A 23,193-nucleotide genomic window follows, 5' to 3' on the forward strand; every position below is an offset into this window, starting at 1 on the left:
ATTAGTGCATTAGTACTTATAACGTTTATATGCAATTGCAAAACGGACACTGTTAATTACCGTGGGAAGAGAGTTGTTAAGCCAGAAGAGAGAGAGAGAGAGAGAGAGAAAAAGGCGCAGATTGGTGGCGACCCCGTCCTGAAGTTCCCTCACCAGCTCACCATGACTTCGTGGATTTTGACAGCATCCAGTGGGGGCCGCCATGTTTGCAAGATCACGTGGTGACGCGTCCATTGCTTGCCTCAGCGCAGCTGCCTCCGTCTTTGCAATGGATGTGCATGACGCCCGGTGCGGCTCAGCAAACCTGTTTCGGCCCATATCGGTGGCCGACGACCATGGGTGAACGACACGAAGTTTTGGCAACAGCTTCAGAAGACATATGCAAGAGCTTTCTGAGCTCATTACGCCTTGTTCAAATAAATGGCGCGAGTAGCGTATGTACGGTGCTTGTACTAAGAAACGGCGCTAGAAATGTATACCAAGCTGTCCAAACTTTCCGATTATGAATTAAATCGGGATCAGTCTGTTTCGTCCTTCGTTCTTTATTTGGCCAAACACGCGCGCTCAATATATGTGAACGTTTATTTTCTGCCTGATCGCTGGCGGGTGTGCTCAGTTGCGATAGACTTGTTCTTGCTGCGCAAAAGGTTTGAAACGTAGGTGTTCTGCACTTTGTAATAGCTCGTTGCAAATATGTATTTCGGCTTCCTGGGGTGCTCTAACGCGCGCATAAATCTAAACAGACTAGCGTTTTTTTTTTTTCAATTCCCCCCTCCATCATATAGGAGTGAGGTCGCCGAGCACCACAATCGAACCCGCGACCTCGTGCTCCGCTTCACGTTATAGTCGCGAGTCGCTGGACCCAAGACCAACGGAGAAGTATTTGCGGGGTGGGGGGAGAGGGGTGGAGGGCGGCGGAGAAATGAGGTCAGCGAAACCGCATAAATGCGACCACAACTGTTCAGCATGACAATGGGCGCGTCGCGGTGCGGACGTCGTCGTCGTCGTTCAATGCGCCGCGAACTTGCAGCCAGCGCGCAGCTGCAGCAGTCACCACGCTCGCGTCTCGACCGCCCTTTCACGGGGAATGTATAAAAGAGAGCAGGCCGCACAAGTGTCGTCGGTAGGCGCCGCTTCTCTTTTTTTTTCTTTCTTGAAAGTTTGCTGCTTCAGTATAACGCGCGAACGTTGCATTCCTTCACTGCGATTCTCTCGCGGCACACTGTCGCAATGTCGCTGCGGTGTACAAGAAGTAATGTCGCTTTGCAGTGACGAATAGCGGAAGCGCCGCAAGGGGCGTCAGCGGTGAACCGAGCATGACGCAATACGTTCGCTTGTTTTACCCCACGCAAAACAGACTGCACCACTACGTGCCTGAGCTCTACGACAAGTCTTATTGCACCAATTGCAATAGATCCCTTAACGTCTATCATTTACTCTGGCCGTGCTCGCAAGCTCACATAAACTCCGAACCGGACAAGCGCGAGCTTGAAGAAGCAATCCGGAGCGAAGAACTCGCTCCCCAACTCTGGGCCGTCAAGAGGTCCACGACGCCGCCAGGAAACTCAACTTCCCGGTTCCGTCGTGAGAGACGCCCACTACAGGAGAGCCCAAAGCTCTGGTGGCCTGCAGGACCTTGAATACAGTTGATTTCCTTCCTTCCTTCCTTTGCACCCCGCGCGCGCGGCACCTCCTTCCCCACAGGATGCGTTCCAAGGCCATCAAGTCATCATCGACGTGTAATAAGTGTGGCTGATAAATAAATAAATAAATAAATGCATTCTCTGTGTAGAGCAACACCCACTGAATAGCAGGCCTGTACACTATGACATCAGTTGAAAAGGTCTACACTTCCTTTGAAGTTCATGCTTTGGAGAGGGAGAGAAAACGAACATCTTGACTTATCGCCTCGTCCGGTGCCTCGTGGCCCCAGGACGGCCCCCGTTATGTGATACCATGGTTCTCCACCAGGAAGATTACAGTTGAGTGCAGGACAGAAAGCGAGCCCACTCCGAAGGGAAGCATAGCAAAGGCGGCAAGGCATTTTCGACAGGGAAGTGGCAAGGGGCGTTGAAGGAGTAAGAGCAGGGGGGCTATTCTGCAAGAGTCCACCTTCAGGTCCATATACCGGGTGTTTCAGTGAGCACATTCAAAAACTTTTATTAATTATCTGTGGCAGATAGCGCAATTCTAGTCCATGAGCTGGTCTATACTCAAAGAGGCGGACATTACTTGCACAAGAAATTGAAATGCATGATCGACTTAACAAAAATTCACTAATTAAACTTTCAACTAATTGCCTTGTGGCATATATTGCAATTTGGATCTAGAAATGCCATTCTAGACGACTGACGCATATTTGAGCTGATGAAGGCAAATTCTTGTGTGCAACTTACGGAACGGTGTCGAATAATATAATAATAATAATAATAATAATAATAATAATAATAATATAAAATATTAAAACACTGCTCACTATCTCTAAGCATAGTACTCGGCACTTCTTCCTTCGTGGAAACAGAAAACGCCTCAAGGAATATCTGGACTTTGGCCACGAGCATGGAGGATAAAAAAAGTTAGGAGATAGTATCACGTCACCCAGCCATCCTTGGCAAGCAAACGCTCCGTGAAGCCAATACATTTGCTCAGTGGTGGCCCAACACGTGACCTCTTGTGTCGAGATCACAGAGCAAGAATTGAGATTTGCCGAGATGTGTGGTAGTAGTTTGGTAGTAGTGTGTCAGTAGTTTTTATTTGGTGCGCGCTTGTTCGGCTGCCCTGCCATGGCTCTGCCTGCAGAGTGGGAACGCTAAAAGCAACTGCACTGGGTGATCACGCGTTGGGCCACCAGGTTTGGCTTCAATCGTGTTGGGCGATGGTCCCTCCTAATGTTTTCCTTCCTCCATGACCACGAGTATATAGCTCGAGTTGCGAGCAGACGAAAATTTTAATTGACTGATTGATCGTACCTATGAGAGACATCATAGTGAAGTGCCCTGCAATGTGAATCTTATCTATAAGTGATTGTTGTCAAATCTCGCCTATGGGAACAAACGTAACTCACAAAGCATGCTTGCGTGCTTGCATTTTTTTGGTACAGCAGATTTTTTTCTGCACTTGCATGTTTGCAGCATTCGCGAGGGCCATATGGATGACTTAAGCGGCTAATTTTAGTTGCAAGATATATTGCTACGTGTACACGGCAAACCTCGTTCTCACCTGCATGAGTCAATGTTACCTTTCTACGCAGTCTTACCGTAGCACCGTCAGAAGAGGTCAACGCTCTCAATTCGAAGATGATGAAAAATGATGTTATTGTGTGTCATATAACTGACTACCTCGTCTTCAAAACAAAGCTTGTCCTGTCTTCCCATTATGGCCGCGTTTTTCAGCACTTTAGAAATTCATATATATCCTTCCAAGACCTCAATACAGCTCAGGGACGCTATTAAAGTTTAAGTGGGTTCTTACCACCCGCCGTGGTTGCTCAGTGGCTATGTTGTTGGTCTGCTGAGCACGAGGTCGCGGGACCAAATCCCGCCCACGGCGGCCGCATTTCGATGGGGGCGAAAACACCCGTGTACTTAGATTTAGGTGCACGTTAAAGAACCTCAGGTGGTCGAAATTTCCAGAGTCCTCCACTACGGCGTGCCTCATAATCAGAAAGTGGTTTTGGCACGTAAAACCCCATAATTTTTTTTTAAAGTGGGTTCTTATTAGACATGTCACTAATGTGAAAAAGTGTGTGAAAGTCGCCGAAGGAAAATAATAGGTAGAGCTAGATTAAAGGATTACGCTTCTGTAATAATGAATTCGTCATTCGCAGTGAGGACAGAGCTTTTTTAAGCGAGAAAATGACGAGAGTGAAAAATCGGAGTGGCGCTACCTACTTTAAACTATATGGTACCTCTCATGTGATGTCAGCTTTGATTCACAGAGAGCAGTACTGAGGGAGGAGACGTGGTGGTCACGTTAACTCATCCGCTTTGGCGCGGGTGTTTTAAATTGGGGAGCAACAATGGCATCTTTGGTAAGACTTTTTGTGCACAACGGAGTGATATGTTGGGACGCACAGAAGCTTAGAGAACACTTAAGCTCTGCCTTTAAGAGTAAAACACGATAGCATTCAAAGATCCCCGAGTGCTTCTCACGCTTCTCGGCAATTGCAGCTTATGTAACCGTAATGTTTACCAGAAAACGCTGCTGGCTAACGCTATGCACAAAAGCAAGCTTTCTGGTAGAAATGCGGCCTCTTGCGTGGGCCGATCCCAGAGGTAGTGCAGTCGCGCCAGAAAGATTACATAATTTTCAGGCTTCTTTTATTGTTTCGCACTTTTGATAGTTAGTCTGAGACGATTTAACATAAAAGGCATGCGTTGTCGGTGTTGCGTTTCATGACATTTGTTTGTGGGCTGTCATTCTCGAAATTCCGAGGAATAACTTTGTCAATGATGTAAGACAAGGTATGAGTAACATTGGTGATAGAAAGCTGTGGCAGTATAATCCGCATATTGGTGTCACCATTGGGGCTACTCTCGAGCGTGCTGACCATTTGACTTATCCGATGAGGGCCTATTTCAGGTTCGAAACAAAAAACATTTTTAGCCTGTAGGATTGTATGGGCTCTGGCCAGGTCAAATTAGCCGAGAAATCTAATTAAATGTAGTGGAATGTATCTCAGCATTGAATTGTATAGTGAGGACAGCAATATAGCAAATAAATGACACTAGCCCAGTCAAGAGCACCTTTAGCCTTTATGCCTTGTGCACAGTGGCAAAGTTTGATGAGGTGGCTTGGAAAAAAACAAAACAAAAAATTAGATACAAATGTGCCAGACACATTTCGTGAACTACAAGATTGAAGGAGACTTGAAGTCAAATATTTTCTTCTTTTATTTGTCAAGAGTCAGACTCTAATGACACGTCCTCTTTTGCATGTTGTATATATAAAAAATGTACAAGAGACTCAAGTGCACTGGCAAAGCAAAGGACTCGATCACAAATGCCTGCTCAGAATAGACACACTATTCAGCTGCACACAACTCGCATGCAACCCACAACAAAAGGCTTGTGGGCTGCTAATCAAGAGGCTAGTCATCACCATGTGCTGAGTATATGGCTTACAATGTAAATAAATAAAACTGGCGTTCCTTGAACACCTGCTGACATACACACACATAGAAGGAAAAAGCACACAGATAGAACAGCAGGAGCATTAAGCGTGATCAATTAGGGTCAAACACACAGACAAATAAATGCAGTGCATTAATTAAACTGCGCTTCAAAGGTGCAATGTAGCTTCACTTTTAAGCAATAGCTTTCTTTACAATTAGAGTAATGTCACTCGATGCATGCATTACAGTAAAGGTTGTCGTACTTCTAAACTGCAGTCACATCGTATTACAGGTCACAAAGCCAATTATGTAGGCAATGGGTATGCAAATCAGGATGAACACATTAAAAGAAAACCTGATGGTTCATGAAATGCTTCTCTGAGAATGAAATGTGACAGCAGCACTATGCAGTGCTTGCTGAACTTAACCAAGCCCACTTTGAAACCACAAATGATCACGTATGATACAAGTTCAAATGGCTCACTTAGAAAGTGTAAAGAAATATTAACTGTACACAGACCCTTTACAGTTGTCCCTCGCAATTATCGAAAAAGAAAAGGCCAAGTATGTGATGAGAAGTGTAGACTGTACAAGCATCACGCCTATGACTTTCAATCTCAATTCAAGTGAAGGACACATTCTCGGGCATAGTGAAATTTATGCAGAATGAGGCATGTCTACAACTCATGTGTATGACAGTTCAGTTGCGTAAGAAATTACAGAAAAAACATTGATTAGTTGGGTAGCAATGCAAGTGGTTTGTGAAAGGACAAACCCAGTGGCCATGCCTTAAAATGAGATATACTAAATATTAGCCTGACTCGCAGCAGACACTTTAAAAAAAATTATGTTTGTCATTAGCAGTGCATGCTAATGCACAGTCACTAGCTTAAGTGGAAACCAAGTTGTGGGAGGATGTAAATAAGTGCGACTGCATATACAGCATGAAGGACTTCCTTTCTGCTTCTCTTCGTGTTGTATGTTGATTAAACAACCCAACTTAATGCAATTAATAATTGAACTAAGAGAGAAAACATTACATCTTTGGCCAAAACAAATATGCATAGCAAGAACCTGTGGTTTACTGTTGTAATGCATTCACAAAATTTGAATTTCTGTTTCCTGCTCATTTTAAGCACTGGGACTGCTGATTATTGTCAGCGCTTATGCTGAAAATGTGGCTGACTGAAACTGCTTTCTACGTAAACATTTGCAGCAAAACTGGCTGTTTTGTCAAATTACACTGATGGCAGTCACAAGTCACACACAAAACAGCAGTGTACATGACACAATGATCAAGAAGGGTTTACAAGATAATGTTAATTTTTGTAAATCAGATCCATACAAGACGTTAAGGGCAGAGTAAAACTTATCACAAGTTGTGCTAGTCACAAGGCATTTGCTAGTCAGACCTTTCGTTTCAAAACAAATCAGTGTTGTTTAACACAAATTTTCTTTTGTGTGCATCTCTGTTTGGGTGTTCACATTTTGTTGTCTCTGCTTCCTTGGCAAAATTTTCCCATTCCAGTTAAGCCTCTGCACTCAATATTGCTCTTCCGTTGCTAGCTGCCACCACATCGAAGCTTGCACCTTGCCACACAAAATAACATATTTTTACTCTCACCTTGGTATACTAAAGATATGCTTGTCTACCACTCTGTTCACCTAGCGTTTGGACCTAAGTGAAATTCATATCAACAAGGCCTGCAGCTCAGAACCATCTTATATAGCTAACAACAAGGCAGCAGAAATCTACATTTGAAGCACTACTGCCAAAGCAATGGCATTTTTATAGCTTTGGTACCACCTCGAACAAAAGAGGAATGACATTCAAAGAAAGAGGGCATCCAGGGCATCCAACAAGGCATTCAGGTCATCAAAGGAGGGCTTCAGAAAGAAACCGCGTGCTGCCCTTTGACGCATGCTGATATATCGACCTAATGTTATGACGAGTCTTTCAATTGAATGATGTGTCCAGGCTTGTGCATGCATGCAATGCACCGAAAAAGAACCGCTGCCTTGAAAAACCTTTTCACATGTGCCAGCAGTATTGGTTGGACTAGTCCGCTTTACAAATACCTGCTGTTCCTACGGGCATTTGTCCAGCATGTCAAAGACAGGTTGGCCAAATGAACTCAGGCCAACAAGTGGTTAGCCCACTTGGAGCATGCCCATACAAGTCCCACATTGATCACAGAACAGACAATTAAGAGAGAGAGAGAGAGGGTGGGGAGGGAAGGAAAGACGTCGAATATGATCTATTTCAGTATCCTCCAGCTTGCTTGACTTAACGATACACTTTATGTAGCATAATTTCCATACAGCACTTTGGGAGATGTCTAGATTTGTAAAAAATATGTGAGAAAAATATTAAGACTTGGTCACCGCAGTTAACAACACTAACTTGTTCTAATGAATGATTGCTGTGGTGTTTCAGTTGCTCTTCTTGTTCCCAATGGGAGTTGTGGATTCAAGATGAATATTCCAGTCCACACCGCAGAAATATAACCACACAAAATAACCTAGGAAAGTGATAACGTACACCAAATTCTTTGGAGAAGAGAAAAAAGAAAGCTTGAATGCCGACAAGCCTAAAAAAATTAGGACAAGTACACGAAGAATCTGATAGGTAACCTGTTGAAAGCCATTATTCCAGAATCCGCTTAAATGGGTGGAATTGGTCATCTTGATCAAAAAGAAAGTTAAGGAGCGCTGGTTGAGGGTTGACTCCTTGACGCAGAGTCAGCATAAAGAATGTCACATCCCTCAATTACAGTGGACACCTAATTTAGCATTTTGCTGCCACTGAAATGCATGCCACGTGTGGACACAGCATCGACAGCGCGAGTTTTCTGCAAATGGGTGACGAAACACCTCAAGGTGACACTACAGAACAGCCAACTGCTGGAACCACTGGAGCAAGATTGGGAGAAAAAAAGAAATCCTTGCAAGATAAATCAGGGCGCCAACAATTTCTAAATGTCCTGGCTACAACGGAACTTTCCCTGTCAGGGCGTCAAGGCAAATAATAGTTGCTGTTTAGTTTGCCTTTCTTTGCCATCAAATGCAATCTACACAGGTATGCGCAGGCATTTGTTCTGCATTATTGCACTTGTCCTGAGGATCCAAAGGGTCTTTTGTACCTCCCTTCCACTCTTGGCATTTCTGTCGTTCTTATTTTTGGGCGTCGTAATAGGAAACAAAAGCACAGGTCGACATCAACCACAGGTGGCTGAGACTATGAATCTTAGCGCACTAGTTTTTCTCGCGTGAATGCAGCTAGTTTGCAGAGCTCAGAGCCGATGCATCAGGCCACTTCCTTTTGCTTAGGAGTAAAGTTTCTTCTTTCAGAAAATAGGAAATAGAACAAGCGATCATTTTTTTTTACAGTTCTGAACAAGTGAGTGAGAGCGATGCGGGCATAAACAAACCAAGGAAAAAGAGGGGTATCCTCAAAACAGTAAATTTTAAAGAAATTTAATGTAATTCATGAAAGGCAAATTTCTTTTCAGCTCATGCATAGAAACAGGAGTGTAGATTCGTGCTGTGTCATCCACCTTTATGGGCAACCTTGCGGTACTGCTCTGAATTTGAAAGGCCAACTGCAATGGAAACATGTTCGTGCCTAGCCCCCCTCCCCCCTTAACCCTGCCAAGAGTACTGCCTCCGTCTGGAATTGGCCTTCACACACTCGCAATCAAACTAAATGGAGGCATGAATCTATACTGAGTGCAGAAGTCAGCTGTAAAATGAAGCCTGTGCCTCTAATGAGTACCAGTGCTTCCTCACCTCGAGACCCCTGGCTTTTCATAGAAGCAAGCCATTCCCTTTAGACAGAAGGTATGAAACACAATGTGTTATACAGTTGGCATGCTCACCTCTTATTTATCATGTGGAGGGAAATGAATATATGTATAGTGTTTACATTTTGACAGAGGAAGCCCACAACAGGAACACAAACTGCTGAAGGGAAAGGAAGTGAACCCGATGTATCATGGAAAGCGCTATGAGGAACTATAGATGCAGCCCACATGCAGTGACAGGTAACACTTTTGAACAGGCAAGGCTTCCTTCTTTGCTTTCCATGGCTATCCCGCAAATAGATTTGTTTTAGTTGCAAAGCGATTCATCTAGACTAAAATCTCTCAGAGACAGTTGCCATATATTTGGAGATGCTAGAAGAAGAAAAGAAAGAAGCTGGTACAGCTCCACAATGTGCTACCACGGTCACACCACACACAGATTGAAGGGGTCAAGCAACAAAAATCATTTTAAAAATGGCACATCTGTGCATTCAAAGAGTTTCTTGGAGATGATCAATGCGTGTACTGATGTGTTATGTACAGGATGTGATAAACGCCGTGATAATAGTAAGAGATGCATCTTTGATACCGTCTAACAACTGCAGTCAGACAACAGCCACCTGGCAGCCTACTCCTATGTCCCCATCACCTGCACACCTCCAGAAGGCACCGAAACCAATGAGTAGCAAAATCCATTAGCTCTAGCAGCTACGTTGCATGAGCTCGCTAATGGTTCCAACTGACCTAGCACATTTCTATCATCCTTGGTTTCAATGGTCCTTGAAATGTGCATTTGATAGAGGTATGTTATACAGTGTTGCACACGGACCAGGTCCAGGATATCTTATGTTTTTGTCAATGAAGTAAGTCAGGGCAATGTTCCCTGGTCACAAAAAATTACAGGCTGGTCACACAAATGCATTTTCTCTTTCCCATTCACGCTGTCACTCGACAAACACTCTTATATCAACTTATTTGCCTGGTGGCTGTCATAAGACTGAAGCACAACACGTGTCTTTTGGGCAGCAGAGTCCTTTGACATTTGTCTATGTACAAGAGTGCCACATGGCACACCACACACTATGTGGTTTGAATACTGGCCATCGAAAAAGGTTGCATGCATAAAAAGGTGCAACCTTCACGTTTCACAGTACTAATGAATGCATTCTGTTTCTTGCATCAGTTGCCTTTGGCATCGGTTTCATAAGGGAAGCTCATAACAGCGCTGTGCTTGTCGCATCACTGCAAAAGCTTGTGGCACTTGAGATTCTTTCACCAGGTCATCTCCCGTCTTACCTCTTCAAAGTAAAAGCCATAACACAATATTCACAGAGGCCTAAATACAGACACAATTAAGGAAGGAGACCTGTCTATCTCTCTGGAAGTCCAGGAAACCTTAGCAAAAATCAGTCGCTACAGTCACTTCTCTTTGCGACTCCACTTGTATCCTCTTGTTGACTGTCAAGAGAGAGCTTCAATGGTGATGCAATAGCAATCATGAAAAGCGCCAAGGGTGATTAGCAATGAAATGCCGTCATACGGTGCACATAGAAACTTAGCACTAAATAAAACAGTGCGGTCCCATGTGCATGCCTATGAAAAAAAGGTCACAAAAATGCAATGGCAGATACACCACTGTCCAGCTTGAGGAGAATTTGTGTAGTAGCTGCAGCAGCCAGTTACGTTAGCTCAGAGGTGAACTACCGCATTTTCCGGACTATAAAAGTTTATAAAAGTTGAAATTTCGTGGGGTGAGGACTATGTATGAGTGCAGGCTATACAATATGTTTTTTTAAATATCGGAGGTGCATTGAAGAAAACGAGGCCAGCCTGCACCTGCAAGTTCGCCCATGCCAAATCATATAGCTCGTATTGGCAGCTTGTGATATGCAAATGAATGCTGCCAGCAATACTGCAAGTGGCTACCTTTGAGTGCTTGGATTTGTGAGCTTGACAATCCTACATTCTTGACTTGTTTCGTCCTGACAGCCCCGATGAGAGCGAGTCTGACAGGTTTTAGATTTGACTCCTATATGCAGTCCGATAAAGGACCCAGGCTTTTACTGGCTGAATATAATTTTTCTTACTTACTATGTTGGGTGCGAGGGCCACCACTAGAAGCTTTAGTGCTGCAATTGTTCTTGTGTAGGAAGTTGGAGCACGTGACACCTCTTCGCCATGGCAAGTGTGGGGATGGTGATTTTATCCCGCAATTTAGAAGGTTTATTTTAGTTTGATCATTCACAAATGTTGCCAATTGTTGTTGAACAGTACTGCCTGCCCTATCAGAACATAAACAAGTTGCCCAGACCCTTTTAGAAGCTCTTTAGCATGCTCATTGGAGAATATACCCACCTAAGGTCAGGATTTATTCTTCTTTTGGTCACATTGTTTGTTCAGAATGTAGTGGCATGATGTCAATGCAAACGTAAACTGGTCATAGACTTTTTCGACAGCCTGGATGGGTGAAAGATCCCTCCTTGAAATTTTAATATCAGCAAATTAACTTGTCCAAAATTGTTAACATTCAAGACATAGCCAGGCTACAGTTGGTGATAGCTTGCCGTAGAGGGGGGGGGGAGCATTTGGCATGTCTTTTCACGCAAAGATGGTAAAGTGCAGGTAAAGACGGCTTTGACTACTACATACAAGGAGGAGATGAAATTATGTAAACTTTAGAACACAAAACAAAAATACGAGTACACTCTAGCTCACTTCAGAGTTTCATGCTTTTTTTTTTTCTTTGGTTACTTTCTGGCATCTGCTACACTCAAAACTGAAAATTACAGCAAGGTTTCTAATCTGTGTTACCGCGTACTGAGACGAATGTGAATGAGACACAGGTTCAAACTCGGCGAACCACGCTCTGTCACTGCACTGCTCTCACGTCAAGGTGTTGTGCGTTCTCACTTTTGTGTTGCCACTGTTTTTTGTCTCAGAAAGAAAGGGGATAACCTTGAAATTGAAAGTGCATCTACGCCTGCCTACAAGTACCTAATGCTCGTTACATAAGCGCCCTTTCGCTCAAGTCCGATTACAAGCAGACACACTGTGGGACTAAGCGGCATGATACACTTCTTATGCAGGTCGATAAAGGCGCATGCTGATCCCGCAGGCCTCGCATTGTATGGCCGATAAAACTGGGGGTGGGGGGGAAGAAAAATAAAATTCCGCTACAGAGACTATTAGATGACGAAGGTACTTGCAGCGTTGAGTTATGCAAACAATGGAGCCACATTTCATGGCATGCAGATGGCCAAAGAGCACGAACGCTGCAATAGATGCAAGTGCACATGCATTCTGTGAGAAAGTAAAACAAAACAAAATAAAGCATACTAATAAGTCCTGAACATCTACAAGATTCCTTGACATGTTCAAACCGACTAAGGGCTGTCAATTTACGAGATACATTGTGGCACGAGCATGACTGGCTACATTAGTTGTGCATGTGTATCTGGCTTGACGTATTCAACTGCTTCACACTTGCAAATTGGATTTCCTATTTTGTACACGTATATGCACACTTTAAAGTTTGTCACCGGGTTTTAACAACTGTAGAGCTTGTGCAGCAGCTACCGTGCTTTCTATTTCTGCAATGGTACGTAGAGCAAAATCTGGCCCTAACTAGCATAGAGACACACCAGACATTCTCATACAGAACAAGCATTGCTGCGCTAAACTACTACGACCAGCCGAAATTCCACGGCCGTATGGTGCAAAAAAAAGCAATGGCAATGAAGCAGGCACTCCAACACGTGATCCAACTTTACAAGTCCTTCAGGCGCCACGGCATGTCCTCACCCCCAATACTGGTTGCAGACAAGCTAAAAATCCAATTTTCAGTTGAAGTTCGTGCCTGCAGACTATGCAGTGACACAGACTATCTAAATAAACTTCTTATTTTAAGCCAATTTTGCCTTTGCAGACTATACACTGGGTGAAGACTATTCCGGAAAATGCGGCATTTCAAACGTTGGCGTCTTTTGTGAGTTATGTTTTGGTATGGAGAAGCATGAACGGTTAAGCATAGTGCGATCTTGTGGGAGGCGCTTGTACTCGATTCTTGGTTTGTCACTGGGTGTAGTAGTTCCTTCGCTACTTGCTTACAACACCTACTGCGACAGCAGTGTATGGCTACTACTCGGCACAGGTTGCTAGTGGTAAGAATAGGGCCCACAAACAAGGATCAAGCGTGACAGTTGCAAAAGATACCAGTGTGCCAGATACATGTTGCACTGGTGAGGAAAGCCCAGAGATCGTGGAGGAGTAGGAAAATTTGAGACTTGCTTGATGAGAAAGTAGAAGAGGTGATAGCGGCCAGGCCATAGGCATACAGGTATGCAATCAGACAAATTATAAGCATTGGATGAGCCATATACTGCTGTTCTAGTAAAGTGTTATTAGCAACGTCATTTCCTGTCGGATAAAATGGCTGGGGAAAAGAAACTTCAGCACTGTCAGGACACCTAGAAAAACTCGCAGGACTTGACACAGAAGGCTCTGGTAACATTGTGTGTTCAGGCAATCTAACCACATTGTAAACGCAGCTTTGTAACATGTGGAGTCCTCAGTTTTATGCCCCATTGAAAGACAAGGGACAAAACACTGCACTTCTTAAAATCTCACAGGTGTGTCACAGCATTCTATAAAAACACATTTCCCGCTGACAAACAAACAACCTTCACTTCTATCTTGCATATGAAGCCCAACCACTGGGCTTACGCAGTTGGCAAAGCTCAATTACTCCCATTTGCTCAGCACTTATATGAAAGCAGGCCAAGTGGACTGTGAAGCAATGACTGGATCTTGGGCTGCAGTTAATAAAATGGATGCTGGACACCACTGGGGTACTTGGCATGCATTGGATTAAACAACGGCGCACTCAAAAAGCAATGATGGGTCTAACTACCTGAGACCCTGGTTACATTTGACAAACATGAGATTTTCGAATGTGACCCCGTTAAGCCGAAAATCGGCAGGGTTGGCTACCTTGCCGCCCACACGGCACATACGGAGGATGTGCGCCGCCGTGGCAGGCACACTCAGGAGCCGGCAGGCCAGCTGGGCCAACTTTGGGTACTGACCCTGGTGTTGGCGCCAAAAGTCAAGGGGGCACCCCGTCTCAGGCAAGCACGGCGTAGCCAGGTAGCTGCTCACCTCCCAGCACTGGGGAGCAGCTTGGTGCTGAGGGCCCTCGGCAGAGGACCCTCCCCCAGGGCTCATGTAGCGAAACAACTTGCTCTGGCGGCGCTCGCACGGGGGCTCGTCGCACTCAGGCGGCGACGTTGTGTCTCGGTCACCGTCTGCCTCCTGGACTTTGGTGCTCAGCAGTGCTGTGAACCTCTGCCGCTCTTCCCCCTCCTGTGCACACCAGCGAAGCTTGAATCGTGGGTCTAGCATGGAGCACAGTGCGAAGGTCTCACTCCCTTCGAACTTGGACAGGTGAGTGGTGAGGGCTGCGGCAAGGCGGCTTGCGGCTGACACCAGCCGGAAAGGCCGAGCTGCTTCGAGGTGGGCACGCAGCCCGCGGATGCAAGGCACCACGTAACTTGCTGTGATACGGCCTTCGCCACGGCTGAGGTGGAAGGCTTCCTCGAAAGGCTCCATGAGCTCGGACAGTTCCCGGAGAGTTTCAAGGTCATCAGGTGTGAAGCCCAGGGCAGGTGCAGCTCCCTGCAAGACCTCAAGGGGCGACCCGGCAGTGGCGCGAACCACCCGCAGCTGCCCGTGCCAAGTGGAGCAGCCAGACTCGACCGCTTGGCGGACTGAATCCAGAGTCCCTTGTGGCAGGCCCCGAGCCAACTCAACAAGTCCACTGACCTGGACATGTGTATGAATTCAAGAGATATAAACATTGCAGTACATGAAATTGCATGCAATTAAGAACTGGTGCTGCAAAAGAGCCACATTGCAGCTGGGCTTTAGCAATTATTGTAGGAGCAGGTGTGAAATCTAAAGTAAGCAAACTGAACTGAGCATTGTGACTGCTTCTGTATTTAAATGTATGCTATAGTATGAAAGCTACGATGGAAAAAAAAAACTGACATGGTAGACTTGCTCATGCTTGCAGCATCAGTACAATGCTGGGTTCTACCAGTAAACGTGTATAAACAATGTATCTATTAGAAACTAGGCCGATAGCTTTTCTTTTTCAAATAATGACATTCGAAAACCTGTGGTTGGCTCAGATTCAAGGATTTAAAGAAAACGAGCCAGTTTTTAATTGAAATTGATAAATGTGGTAGCACCATCAAGAAACGTTAGTATCGCACCCCCTACTTGCCACGCCAGTAGCCAACTAAAGTACACGAGTGACCTGTTACACGACTAAATGGCCTTGACAAGTGGTCTTGTTGGCAAGTGTTCACTTTGGAGTTTTTCTGCAGGCTGCAGGGCAGTTTATTGCGCGGTTTTGCTTCATTCTTTAATAAAATAGTTATTGAGGCTCTATGATACTGACGATAGAGTTCTATTGTTTGAGCGAAAATGCGGAAAGAACAAAAATCATGCTACGCTGCCATACAGACATTAATTTGTATTTAAAAAGTACAAGCAATTACATGATTTGACAGTGGCTAAATTTATATGTGTAGTCGGCTCAGCCACAACATCGCAGAGGACTCCCCCCTGATTAGTGCTTTGTCCTTTGGAAAATGGCACCCACCAACTTGCTTGTGTGGTATTGTTCCAAGCTGCTCTTTTACTCAAAAGGAATGAATAAGTTAGCGTTGAACATGCACATAACAGTGTAGAAGGAGTGCAGTAAACCTGCATGAACTCTGATTAAGAAAACGGCAGCACTTAGAGATGGCAGCAAGCGCACCATGTACAAGTTCATATTACAAGAAGGATCAAGAGATGGCGCCACCATCCGGGGCGACACAATGGCTGAGTGCTCCTTCTTAACTCTATGCTTTTGCAGTCTCTTCAACCCTCCTCCTCCTCCTCTGTATTTTGAAATATCTTCAAGAGGCATGCCTTTACGATGTCAGAGCAAATATGGAACAAATTTTCTACCACTGCTATCACAACTTATCTCGCTGTGCATTTGCAGTCTTAGTAGATGCTGCCACCACCTGCACTGCAGTGCTCGCCGCTAGCAGACGACATGGTGTGGAAGGGCACATTTGATTTGTTTTGTCTCCCTGATTGGCCGAAGGAGCCTGTAGCTTCCACTGTGCTGCAAGGAACTACTGAAACAGAGTACAGCTGTGAAGTGATCCAATGTGCGTCATATGTCTTGTGACTGATACGTTTGCAATTACGTCTGTAGTGTGAATCCAGCTTAATATATGTTTTGCAAGGATATGATCTATCACCATCTTTATATTCGCCACAATAAAAGATTGCATTGGCTCACGTAAAGGTATATTTCTGGATAACTAAATAAATGTGTGGGGAGGGGTAGTGGAGAGGCGCACTCAGTCAAAATTGAATAAGGCGACGTCTGCAGCCCACCAACCTTGTTGACTGCTGCCTCAAGATGGAGGTCATCTAGTAGGCCATCAGCCACGCAAGTCTGCAGCGCTTCTGCAAAGCACCCCAAACCTTCCACAAAGAGTGGTCCAAGGTCCTTAGAATCCAGATTCAGCAAGTTGCCTGGCAGAGGCCTCCAGTCCCCGTCGCTTGCCCCTGGCAGAGCCCCTGCTGACCCTGGCAAAGCAGCACCTTCTTCGCAGGCCGAGAAACCAGGGAGGCACGTCTGAAAGCTGCGAACTACACCCGCCGCAGCGTACACAGCCGCATGCGCCACTTTCTCGCCCAGCCCATACTGCGCCAGTGCTTCGGCCATCAGCTGCTGCACGCTCTCGGCAGGATCAGCGTCCACAAAGTATCGGCCGGCCAGGAACACGGTGCGCAGACGCCAGTTGAGGATGAAGTGTGCCGACACACTCACGCAGGATGTGGATCCGAGCCAGACATCCTGAGAGAGGAGCACGGAGAAAAGAGAACTGCCATCAGAATGACATACTTGCACACTTTCATTCTCTTGTGCACAATGAACATTGCCACATATTTTATACGTGTCTGCATATATTTTAAGAAACATTGCTTCCACGAGGATTGTTTTCTTAAAAGTTCCTTATTCAGAATTCCAAACATGTAGCCCTTAAAGGGCCCTTCACCAGGCCACATAGGAAATTTTGGTTATACGCTGGAAGTTGTAAACGTGCCCTCAAAGGAATGTTCTAAGACAACATTCTTTCATAATTAATTCGTTGATAGCAGAGATAGACATTTTTGAAGCGGCACAAGCCCATGATTTCAGGAGGCGAGCGTCACCACCAACACAGACACTCTCTCCACTTGCCCCATCTAGCCTCCGCAAGCGAAATTCCTTCCCTGCATTCCCCAAACCGGAGCCGAAGGATCACGTGATGACTACGTTTGGGTTGCGCGTATTATTATTTCTATAAGCTTTAATTCATCTATTGAAGCAACAGATTAAACAAATAGCTGATGTTGCCTTCAATCATTCTCAAAGTCACTATGAGTGAAGTCATAGCACTGCCATGTGCGTAGGTGCACTTGCGTGATATACGTCGATTCTCCAGCTGGAAGTGCGGCGCCCACAAGGAGGGCAAGCGGCACTTGGTTTAAAATTAAACTCTTTCCGCGGCACTTAGGGATGTAATACTTAGCAGACACGATTGTTAGTGCGCATTGTATGCACTGCGCTTGTCAGCTCAAGATGGTCAGACCTAGTGAGGGGCCCCTTAATTCTTGAATAAAAGCCAATGCAAGTGCTATTTGACATGGTTTGAAAGATTACCATTTTCATACTCCTACTTTTGTCTTATACTCATTTTAGCAAAAAATTCACCGACAATTACTATACTCCCTAATGCGAAATTTGAGTGCAGCTCTATACGTGAAAAGATTATGCATGTAAGTATTTTGCATTATGATTATATAGGTACATGGCTTATATTAGGAAGAAAACCTTGTGAGTAGCTTGGCTGGCACGGACAATCTGTCTTGTGCGGCACACTGCAAATGGAGTTAAGTGTGTTGCGATTCACAGCAGCCGCCGCAGACAGAGCTCTGCTCATGCAGCGCTCGTCGCATGCCTTATTGATGGCATCATAGGCAAACAAACGACGACGCACTAATCTGGTGCTACCTTGTCGTGGTCGTCGCCACAGAGCCCGTTTTGAGCGATACTACGCTTTTCATCTCACACTTTTGCTATACTTTCCTCCTGTGCTCTACGCCTCGCACTATCTTCACTATCGCCGTCTTTCATCTCCTGCTGCGCTCCATGTTCGCTCTTTGATTCTTCGCTGTGCTCGTTCGCTAGGTTACGCTGAGGACGCCAACGCACAACACAGGAACGGGCACTTAAGGGCCGCACTCTAAATGAGTAGCCACTTGCACAATAAGTTAAGCACACCTGAATTATATTGATGTGAAAGTAATTCTAACTTTTTTCCAATATGACCATGCTATAAGTGCTAAAAGCTTCCTGTGCTTTCTAAATGCACCTTTACAGTTCAGCTGCAGGTAATAAAGAGAAATTTTGTATGCCCCATTAGGGTAGCACGAACAGCGCTCAACTGTACTTGGAAGTGCAGTGCCTGGAGTTAATGAAGCACGAGCAGAAGGGCCAATTGACAGAGAAATTCTTCTTGGTGTCTACGCTGCAATGACTTGGTCAACTTCCAAAGTAAATGTGACATCTAGACCATTATCAGCCTGCTTTATAACACACATGCATGCTGTGTTATGGTTTAATTGGTTATCGCAATAGGTGCGTAAGAATTAAAACGAGCCTTTAATTACTTTTACAATGATGCAAAGTGCTCATTGCCACTTTATGCAACTCCAATAATGAATGGTGGGACTTGATGATAGATTGATCGTGTTCGCAAGCTGCAATATTTGGGCTACAGCCAAAAGCTATCTGCGAGTTGGTATCGTGTCATAGTGCCACCCTTAGAGCGAGCTCCATCCACCATTAAACTTTTTATGCATTGAAACAAAGTACTTTACATACTTATTACTCCCTTTGTAACGCATTAGCATCAAGGCATTCACCTGCGTTCCTACTAGAATCTTTTCACATTCACCAGAATTTATGTCTATACACGCTCAAGCTGTGGAATGTGTGTTATCTAAGCTATGGTGGTAGGCGCCTGTGGTTCTCCTAGTGTTCCAAAGGAGTGGAGAACTAGGTTGCTACACTGGTAGTGGTACATTGTCTCAAGTGAGGTCTGATGGTGCAACATTACCTTTATACTTCCAACAATTGGTGCATAGTTGTCCATTAAATAAATACAGCAGTGCGGGAGCACAGCATTGTGAACTTATTCAACTTGCTTTTTACCAGATGACACTTATCAATGACATATCTGTTGTAGCACCCACAAAACCTCTGCGGAACTTTTTTAAGAAACATGCCAGACAGCAGGCCATTGTTAAAAAGAAGAAACAAAGGGAGAAATTTTGTGAATCATATTATCACTCGATTTGTGGCCTATCCCGCATGGTCGGTTTGTTCCTTGTACAATGAATCATCATTATCATCACCATGTGCTAGAGATTCAAAGTTTTATAAGAAGAACAACCGTTCCAAACCTGTGTAAGGGCAACACTCTGTGCCGTCTCCAGCAGCAGCATGGCACGCTGTTGCAGCCCCCAGCGGCGGCCAGGCAACAGCCCGTAGATCAGCTGCGATGCCGTGGGTGGCTCGTAGCTCGAGTCGAGCAGGCTCAGCAGGCGTCGGAACTCGCGCGTGTCCACAATGCCTGGATCAAGCAGGCTGCCTGCCAGCAGGCTGACCAGTGCATCTGTCACTTGCTGCTGCCGCTGATCTACGTATTGCTGCACTGAGCCCAGCTGACTGCTTCCGCTGCTGCCCATCAGCTGAGGCACGCTAGCCACGTCCATCATCCGGCCAGCGCTGCCATTGTCATGGTACACACCAGGGTGCTTGCGCTGCACGAGAAGAAAAAGTTGTAAAGATGGCACAGTAACTTTATCTGGTGTTCTTTTCTGCTTTAGCACATAACAGTTGACTAAGTAATTATACAATAACATTTCAATTATACCACAGCATGTGGCAAACGATTGCTTATTTCGTAGTGTGTATTTTAGAATTCATTCACATGAATTCTCTGCATGCCATGATATCATCTGGACGACATGTTGTTGCAGTCACCATACAGCAAAAGATATCTGGAATCGGGAATATGTTGCAGTTATTTCCTTAATATGAGCATTTCACAAGTTTATTATTACTTCCCTCTTTGGATGTATAGGTGTGTGTCTGTGGCCTATAGAATGAATGCACAGGTTGGAGTGCGGCTATGTATATGGAAGTTAGGCATCCTATACAACATAAGACATGCTGAACAGCATATGCTGAGCCATGGAGTTGCAGGCACCATTCTTTCTAAGGTGTGTGCAGACACACGGTGCTACACAATCATTTTCCTGCATGCTTGAAAGCAGCACTAGCTGCAGCCAAACAGAAAGAGGCAGCTGTCACTGCACAAGACCCAGCACCCCACAAATCCCTGCAAAAAGGCAGTTGTATATGTTGACAACATTGTGAATGTGCGCATCAAGTGGTGCTTTCATAAATTTAAGCAACACTCACAATTTCAGGACATCAGATAGAAGAAAAACAACCTGCAAGGAAGACTGTGCAGCAGTGTAGTTTGAGAAATCGAAAGTAATTTCAAGAAGCATGGGCTGTTTGCCTGTTGATAGCCCTTTGACACTTTGCTGAAACATCTGCTATTACAAACACTGGTACACTGCCTTCACTCATGGTTATTTTCCTACTTGTGGTTTGATGATAATAGCAGCATGCATGCACTATGCATACAAGCGCATGGCGGTAATAGTAGCATGATATAAAATGAACAATGCACACATGCTGCCTAGATACTGGTGCTCAGGAAAATCACACACCGATTGAAAGAAACTGGAACATTGGTTGCATATGGGCCTAGGAGTCTTATAGAAGGGATTGAAGAATCAGTCAAACTTTGATCAAAATTGCAATTGTGCTGGTGTCATGTAGCAGAAAGCAACTAAAAGTCGTGCTCAAGTACAAAATGTATAAGCTGCCTAAAAGTACATTTATGTAGTTTGACAGCATCGGCTATATATGAGATTGAAGGGTAGCAATGGGACTTGATCAGTCAAACTTTGATCAAACTTGAAGTTGTGCTGTTGTCACACAAATAACAATAATATTCAAATGCACAAAGTTCTAAGCTCCCTAAATGCATATACATGCAGTTAGGCTACAGTGGTAATTGCAACCTATGATTTGTGTGGCAGTTTCACACTAAACATTCTTATTTTAATAATCCAAGAGCATAACCAAAGAATGAAAAGCGACGATAGCGGAAGAAAAAGAACTGCGGGGTAAATTAATTTTCTTTACAGCGTGAGGGCGGCGGGGATCGGTGAATTGCACGCGCCGGATTCAATTACGCCGCTCCGTAATTAACGCGGTATTTGCTGCGCTGCGCCAGCAGACAGGATAATTAGGCAAAACTAATTAAAACTATACTATCGATTGGAGCACCAAATGTCGCGGCACGCCTGCCTGTCGATCGCAACTGCACCTACAAGCGTCCCTGAGATACGTGCCCTCTCCTTGAAGACATTACTATCCAGCCTATTCTAGACATGCGGGCTCTCGCGTTTACAGGTTTGCCTCCCCGCAGTTACCATGATCAAAGAACCATCAAGCGCTACCCACAACGGGGAGGCGGTGAAGACCTTCCCCGCAACGTGCGCAAAGGAAACTTCCCTGCGCTAACGATGAGCGAACTGCAGTAAACTATCAAACTATTACTACGCGTGCGGCTGGGCGCGACAGGAGAGAAAAATACAAAATCTGAGACGCATAGAGACAAAGGTGCATCAATTAATTAAGACCACCGCGGCAGCTACTGCGTCGCAGAGGCAGGAACTCCCGTGTTTACGTCAACAACCGCAACTGCTCGACTCATCCGCGCTCGTTCGGCGTAGGCGATTGTCAGCAGGACTTTACTAAAAACGATAAGGCGGGTGCTTAGCTTGCCAGATGTCTGGTGCGCGCGCCAGACGCCGGGGGAGACCATGATGTCATTATTTATACAAGCGGCTGTTTAACGACGCTCCCTAGCCGAACTACGGGGTGAGGAACGATCGCGCTGCGCCGACAGGCCGGCAAACGTTGCACACATCAGTGGGACTCGCCTTCATGTGGGATATCAGGTTCGATGTGGCTCGGCGGGACGCGCTGATGGAGGTGTTGCAAACTTTGCATATCGCCCTGAAGTTTCCTTCCTCAGGCAGCGGAAACTCGGTGACATAGTACTCGAAGATTGGCGGCCGCCCGCCGCACCGGTTCCAGCTGCCTAGGGCCATGACGATCACGTTCCTAGCGCCGGTCGCATACGCCCGACGTTGGCCGACACTGCAGGTAACGGTTGGGAGCTGAGCCGGCAGCCTGCGTCCTCCCGACTGTCATTATTGCGTTAGGTTTAGGGGCAGCAATGAAGAAGCCATCATCAAATTTCCCTTACGCGACCTCATTGGCTGTTCGCGGGAAAATAGCGTTGCTCAACGCGAACGCCTGACAGGACACTCGTCTGGAAATAACGGCCGCCGGGTGGACGCATTCTCGATGTGCGGCTTATATGCGGTGAAGTATGCGGCTTACATTCTGCGCGGCTCCTGTCGCTGATCGCCACCATATAGTTGTTCACGTTATACTCACTCAATTGAAAATTGTTGAATACCATATTTGCTCGTTTAGGAGGCAAATATTTCTTGCGTAATGCCAACAGGTTGCATGTTTTAAATAGTAGGGGCCTGCGGCTACGTGACGACACCGCTACTGTTACCCAGAGTATGAAACCGCTTGTGGCTCACAGGAAAATCTTAAATTCGCAATTTTTCGTCGCTTTCTACGTCTCCGTCGCTGAACATAGCCGACTCTGGATCCCGCATTGATGTGAGCGCCCCTTCGTAAAACATTTTGTAACTTCGCGTGACTTTGTGCAGGACTTCCACAATCGTCAGCCGTACACAAGAAACCGCTGTATTTGTGCGGTTTTCGAGTTGATCTGCCTATGCATAAACTAGTTGTGCTGATGCATATATGGATACCCTGATATTCTCTCATCGTCCTGCAAAACTACAGACTAGAAGACGATCATTTCCTCTCTTTGTTGTTCCGGCCTGAGATGTCACTTGGCCAGCTGCTCTCAAAAACCTCCATTTCGAATCAAGTGCAACTGAAATGTAGAAGAGAACACGTTTTCACGC

The 23,193-nt window shown here is 45.4% G+C and overlaps 2 protein-coding genes across 3 annotated transcripts in view; one reads left to right on the top strand and one right to left on the bottom strand.

Moving 5' to 3' along the window:
- Positions 1-23,193, top strand: part of LOC142585548 (uncharacterized) — a 209,922-nt gene that overhangs the window by 18,547 nt on the left and 168,182 nt on the right. The window lies entirely within an intron of this gene.
- On the bottom strand, positions 4,875-22,512 carry LOC142585547 (zinc finger BED domain-containing protein 4-like). Its single transcript, XM_075696380.1, has 4 exons — positions 22,120-22,512; positions 19,495-19,854; positions 16,379-16,840; positions 4,875-14,736 (listed from the first exon to the last, which is right to left on the bottom strand). Exons 1-4 carry the CDS (start codon positions 22,288-22,290, stop codon positions 13,822-13,824), a joined length of 1,908 nt encoding a protein of 635 aa, XP_075552495.1. The 5' UTR covers positions 22,291-22,512; the 3' UTR covers positions 4,875-13,821.

This window comes from Dermacentor variabilis, chromosome 6 (genome assembly GCF_050947875.1).
Source record: "Dermacentor variabilis isolate Ectoservices chromosome 6, ASM5094787v1, whole genome shotgun sequence".
In the NCBI taxonomy this organism is placed as follows: domain Eukaryota; kingdom Metazoa; phylum Arthropoda; class Arachnida; order Ixodida; family Ixodidae; genus Dermacentor; species Dermacentor variabilis.

What these genes read in the sequence shown, in the direction of transcription:
- LOC142585547 (XM_075696380.1), bottom strand. Translation starts at nt 22,290, where the DNA reads ATGGCCCTAGGCAGCTGGAACCGGTGCGGCGGGCGGCCGCCAATCTTC. An exon ending in AGAGTGTTGCCCTTACACAG is followed by an intron (nt 16,841 to 19,494) that starts GTTTGGAACGGT and finishes CTCCTCTCTCAG; the next exon opens with GATGTCTGGCTCGGATCCAC. An exon ending in TTGAGGCAGCAGTCAACAAG is followed by an intron (nt 14,737 to 16,378) that starts GTTGGTGGGCTG and finishes ACACATGTCCAG; the next exon opens with GTCAGTGGACTTGTTGAGTT.